The sequence below is a fragment of the Pseudochaenichthys georgianus genome, chromosome 10 (genome assembly GCF_902827115.2).
Source record: "Pseudochaenichthys georgianus chromosome 10, fPseGeo1.2, whole genome shotgun sequence".
Taxonomy (NCBI): Eukaryota; Metazoa; Chordata; class Actinopteri; order Perciformes; family Channichthyidae; genus Pseudochaenichthys; species Pseudochaenichthys georgianus.
This window is the reverse complement of record NC_047512.1, coordinates 22,889,259-22,894,317: the sequence shown is the minus strand read 5'-3', so window position 1 is coordinate 22,894,317 and position 5,059 is coordinate 22,889,259. Positions and strand designations below refer to the sequence as shown.

Below are 5,059 nucleotides of genomic sequence, written 5' to 3'. Positions count from 1 at the left end.
TTAATACAATTTTCAAGGCATCTTAGTTTCCAAAGAAAGTTCATTGTGGTATTGTAGGGTAAGAGGGTAACACTAAGCATTCAGGAATACATGCTTCTTCTAGGATAATGGGTCAGTAAAAATAACCAATAATTCTACTCATAACCTCCTGGCTCATTTACTACAAGTGAGGTTACAAATCACTAGTATTTCTTCTCTCTTTTTTAGATAACGCTTCGTGATTCATCACCAGTGGTGCTCACGCACAACCAGTGCTCCTGTGTTGCAGGAACTGTTTTGTGTAATCACACGGTAGCATTGCTGTTCCAAACAGCACATTACACTGAACTGAGCATGCCAGTTGTGCCACCTGTGCATAGCTGTACTGAATCGGAACAGCAATGGCACAAGCCGCGAAAAATGGTAATTTCAATGAGGTTCAAATACTTGTAATTTTTCACAGAGTTTTTGTTTTAAAGTGACTCAACGAACAGTACTTGTCTTTTCCTTAAGGGTGTGAAGCCAGGGCCCATCAACTCCATGGTCTTCACCAAGCCTGTACCAAATAGGATGGTGCAGACTGGAGTAAGGTAATTCTAGCTGGAAAATTGTGTTTCCTGTGTTTTTTAAATTCATAATTCTGGTGCTGTATTCCTAACCTTTGTCACATTAATGTGCTATATTGTCTTTGCCATTCTTTGTAGGAGTGGATTCTACAGAGGCATGGTGGGGCCATTACCAGATCCCTGCCTGTTCAGAGTCACGGAGGCATACTCAGCGTTCAGCATTGAAGACAGACCGCTTGTGACCACAATGAACATGAGACCTGACAAGCCCCTTGTGGAAAGTGCCTTCGGGATTGTGCAGGAGGGCAGTGTTCTGTCCTATCAGATGCCTGCTTTGACGTCTCGGGACACCACACTTCACACTGACACACCACCAACACCGCACTTGCCCATAGAGGGGTATGTGATCTTGCCATGTGATTTACCGCTGGTGTGCTCAGAAGAGGAGCAACTGCATATTAACAGCTTATCTGTTGATTTAGAAATGTCTCACAAAATTGAGGAGGCTACCCGTGAGCAAAGCTCTAGCTCAGAGTGGCATCTGCTCCGCAAACCCAGGGTTACTGCCTCTAGGTTTAGAGAGATTTGTCACGTCAGAGGTGAGAGCTCTGCTAACTCTCTTGCAGAGCGAATACTCAAAGGTACAAGGCAGACTGCAGAAATGAGGAGAGGTGCAGAGATGGAACCCACAGTAGCAGCTGAATACAGTAGACTGGCAAACGTGAACTACTCCCCTTGTGGCCTTGTCATTCACCCCTCTACGCCCTGGCTTGGTGCCTCCCCTGATGGAGTTGTATTTGACCCAACAGAATATCCCCAATTTGGCCTTGTTGAATTCAAATGTCCCAATGTCCCAAATTATGTCGACTGCAAATATGTGCAGATGGAATGTGGCTCCCCTAAGCTCAAGAAAAGCCATGCCTATTACTGGCAAGTACAGGGTCAACTTCTTGTGTCTGGGATGCAGTGGTGTGACTTTGTAGTGTGGGCACAGGAGGAATACCTGGTGCAAAGAATATACACAGATCCAGAAGTGCAAAGAGCAATCAGAGAAAAAGTAGACTTTTTTTTTTTTTTACACATACATGCCGAAGTACCTGTCATTACAAAAGTAGTTGGCACTGCAGCCATTGATAACTCTGTGAGCAGTTAGCTGCTAGACCCTGGCTCAGCCGTCATTGTTTTTAGGAGGCAATCCCTCAATCATGTATTTTGAATGACAACAAAATGTGATTTTAATATTTTGTTTTTGATATATATTGTTTATATTGTATATTGTTTGTTTGTTCACATTTCATATATGTAAATAAATATACAATTGTATTTAAAAAGACAATAAAGTGAAGTGATTTTTTTGTAATGAATAGTAAATCATTGCATTTGTAAGAAATCATCAACGCATTGTAATTTGCTATTTACCATTTATTCAAACAAAACACTAGCGTGTGTCAGGCAACACGGTGTGCTCGCCCAGCTTAATCACAGCTACCTGCACAGGTGTCATCATCTTGTCTTATTTCACCCATTTCTTGACCAGTGCTTTGTTCTGATAGTTTGACAGCATACATGCTACTGCAAACAGTTGGTTTATGTTGTAGGCATGGGACAGGAGGATGACGCCATCAAAAAGTTTGTTCTCTTTTATCCTCCTGATGACATGCTCCACATGAACCCTCAGTCTGGCAATGGCCTGTGTCTCCCTCACCTGATAGGCTGGCTTCTGCTTCGACAGAAAAGGTGGGCAGTACACTTTGCATTTGCAGCAATCGCTGATCAGGAAGCCCTTATCTACCATCACTGCCATGTTTTCAGTCAACAACGCAGCTATTCCAGACTGTTTGAAAATCTCCTTGTCGCTGACAGAACCACCGTACAAACTGGAAACAAATGTCACTGCGCCATGTGGGGCTATGCCAACCAGGGCTTTCATGGTGCAGTGAGATTTGTATGTAGAATACATTTCACTTTGGAGGAGGAGTGAGGATGGTGTTTGACACCTCAGCTCTGTGCAATCCAGGATCACCTGTGTGTCTGGGAAATCTTTGAAGGCCTCTGGGAGGTGGGCTTGAACTTCTGCAGGTGTAAGCCAGATGCACTGTGACCCCAATAAAGTTGTAAGAAAACTTGTCCATGTTGCAATGATGCGGCTCACAGTGGACTGGTGTACGTTGAAGCGGTTTGCGAGGTCCCTTTCTTTCAAACCCACCGACAGGAAGCAGAGAAAAAGGAAGAACTCGTCAATTGGCTGAAGCAGCTGTCTCTGGAAGATAAAAACAAAAAAGGGTACTATATTAATGTCATGAGTGTAGCACACCATGGGAAAAACATTAAGTTGTTTTAGTTCTCTGATGTATTCGAAAATGATTGAGTACTATAGCCTTTTAGCCAACACAAAAGCAATGAAATGTCAGAGAAACATTTTCCCTTCAGTTTGTGTTTAGAGTGTGTGTTAACAGAAACGTAGCCTACCGTTGATGGACGTGCGTGTGTAACCACTTCTTCATTCGTCTTGGCAGCTGATATCGCTCTTGTGACACGAACCATTTTATAAATGGAAGGCTCAATCAGAAACCAGAAGGCCATCAGGTGGTTATAGCTCGGGAATCTGTACACAAAAGACACATGTCAGTCATTAATTGACTCCTTAACTGTACCACATGGGCTAATGCTTTCCTCTTGTTTGCTATAATACATTACAGTTCAAATAGACTGATTAAGAAGGCACTTGGTGCAGGTATAGTAATATACAGCAGTAACATGTAACCACTACATTAAAGCAGCAGTAATAATAATCTAAAACATAAAGAGAACATTTTACACAGAATGACTACTTTTACTCTTCTTAAGTGTGCAACTGGGAGAAACGCAGTGGATATTGACATGTACTTTTACTTTGGTAAGGTTTTGAAGATTTCCACTTGTAGTAAAGTATTATCAGTATGTTGTTAGTATTAGTATGTTTTACTCCACCACATTTAGTTAACCTTCATAGTTTCTAGTTACTTATAAAAACACATGATTTATGATTCTACATGTTCAGTTCAGGAATATTTTCAAACCATAGTATTTGTACTTATACTTCAGTTAAGTTGAGTAGCCTACTTATTCCAACACTGCATGCATATAGTCAGCAGTCAAACGGCAGGTAAACAGGATTCTTTATAAGCTAACCCATCTCAAAAACTTGGATAGAATTTAGCCAAAACATTACCTGGTATAGAATCGGATGTTGTCGTCGGAGCCAGCAAACCGCTGTAAGCAAAACTCTCGCTGGACTCTTAACTCCTGCAGTTGCTTCTGCAGATCCTCCACTGTTTTGGAGTCGTCTTCTGTAGCTTGAGAGGACATGTCCAGTGAAGCTGGTTCAGGGGCTGAGCAGTAATCATGGTCACGGACATCGATGTGCTCTTCCTGCTCCTCCCGAGAGACTGGTTCAGTGGGCCGCTCCCTTCTCTCCCAAACACTAGCCCGCGGTGTTTGAGCAGTGAAGTGATTCCACTCAAACAGAGTTGGTACAGCACCTTTCACAAGCCTCCTACGGCCATCAAGGGTTTTTGGCTCTATTAGTTGATCCGTAGCGAAGTGACGACTGCAGACCTTGGAGTGAGAGGAGATTGTGAAGTTATCGCGTCGTATTTTAACCAGCCACTGTCTTCGCAGCTCGAGTTCGGTCGGAAAGCCATGGAAACTTAGGACCCCGTTAAATTTAGCTGACGCCGTACAAAGTGGGACACAGCAGTGCTCGGAGTAGTTCTTTACTTGTCTTTGCAAATGCTCCGTTTTGAAAATCTTCCGTCGACTCATATTTAAACCATAGATTTAAACAGTAAAACATTTGTGGACGCTCAGCTACGCAAACCGGAAGCTCCCAAGCAGTATTACGGCTAAGGCGGAAGTACGCATAGACATATAAAGAGTAGACGCCGCATTGGCTGCTGGGGCGCAAGAAATACGGCCGCCATCTTGGACCGGTCATCCTACAGACATTCTACCCATAGACAGCAGAGGTTTCAAGATGCCAGAGCACTGTGCAGCATATTGCTGTGCAAATCGGCGGACGATTGCGAACAGGGGTCGGGGGATTACTTTTCACAAGTAAGATTCAACATTATAATTGGTTGTATTTTGTAAATAGAATATTATTGTACTGTATTGATGTCCGCCAGCGAAATCGTAGCCAGCAAACATTATGTTCATGGCCAACTGAGACTTTATAAATCGCTGCTGTAACAAGTGAATGTCCCCGTTGTGGGATGAATACAGTAAAATCTAATCTAATCTATCTAGGAAGAAGAAGGAAGAAAATGAGCTTGACCTCCTTCTTAAAATGTTTTTGTGTTGACTCTCAAATCTCCCGTTTTTATTTTGAAGGTGTCCCAAAGACAAAGATATGAGAACGAAGTGGGAAGTTGCTTTGAGGAGGGAAGGGTTCACTGCAAGCGAGTCATCCGTGATTTGCAGTGAGCATTGTAAGCAGGACGAGTTTGACAGGACAGGACAGATTGTCCGACTCA

The 5,059-nt window shown here is 43.0% G+C and overlaps 2 protein-coding genes across 2 annotated transcripts; one reads left to right on the top strand and one right to left on the bottom strand.

Annotated features, from left to right (window-relative positions):
- Positions 1-486: 486 nt before the first annotated feature.
- On the top strand, positions 487-1,698 carry LOC139434548 (uncharacterized). Its single transcript, XM_071204499.1, has 2 exons — positions 487-569; positions 684-1,698. Exons 1-2 carry the CDS (start codon positions 520-522, stop codon positions 1,696-1,698), a joined length of 1,065 nt encoding a protein of 354 aa, XP_071060600.1. The 5' UTR covers positions 487-519.
- Positions 1,699-1,970: 272 nt separating this feature from the next.
- Positions 1,971-4,412, bottom strand: LOC117454220 (uncharacterized). Its single transcript, XM_034093368.2, has 3 exons — positions 3,757-4,412; positions 3,015-3,150; positions 1,971-2,805 (listed from the first exon to the last, which is right to left on the bottom strand). The coding sequence occupies exons 1-3, from the start codon at positions 4,347-4,349 to the stop codon at positions 2,059-2,061; spliced, it is 1,476 nt and encodes a 491-aa protein (XP_033949259.1). The 5' UTR covers positions 4,350-4,412; the 3' UTR covers positions 1,971-2,058.
- Between the last annotated feature and the right edge of the window lie 647 nt (positions 4,413-5,059).

What these genes read in the sequence shown, in the direction of transcription:
- LOC117454220 (XM_034093368.2), bottom strand. Translation starts at nt 4,349, where the DNA reads ATGAGTCGACGGAAGATTTTCAAAACGGAGCATTTGCAAAGACAAGTA. An exon ending in AACATCCGATTCTATACCAG is followed by an intron (nt 3,151 to 3,756) that starts GTAATGTTTTGG and finishes TTTTGTGTACAG; the next exon opens with ATTCCCGAGCTATAACCACC. An exon ending in CACACGCACGTCCATCAACG is followed by an intron (nt 2,806 to 3,014) that starts GTAGGCTACGTT and finishes TTTATCTTCCAG; the next exon opens with AGACAGCTGCTTCAGCCAAT.
- LOC139434548 (XM_071204499.1), top strand. Translation starts at nt 520, where the DNA reads ATGGTCTTCACCAAGCCTGTACCAAATAGGATGGTGCAGACTGGAGTA. An exon ending in ATGGTGCAGACTGGAGTAAG is followed by an intron (nt 570 to 683) that starts GTAATTCTAGCT and finishes CATTCTTTGTAG; the next exon opens with GAGTGGATTCTACAGAGGCA.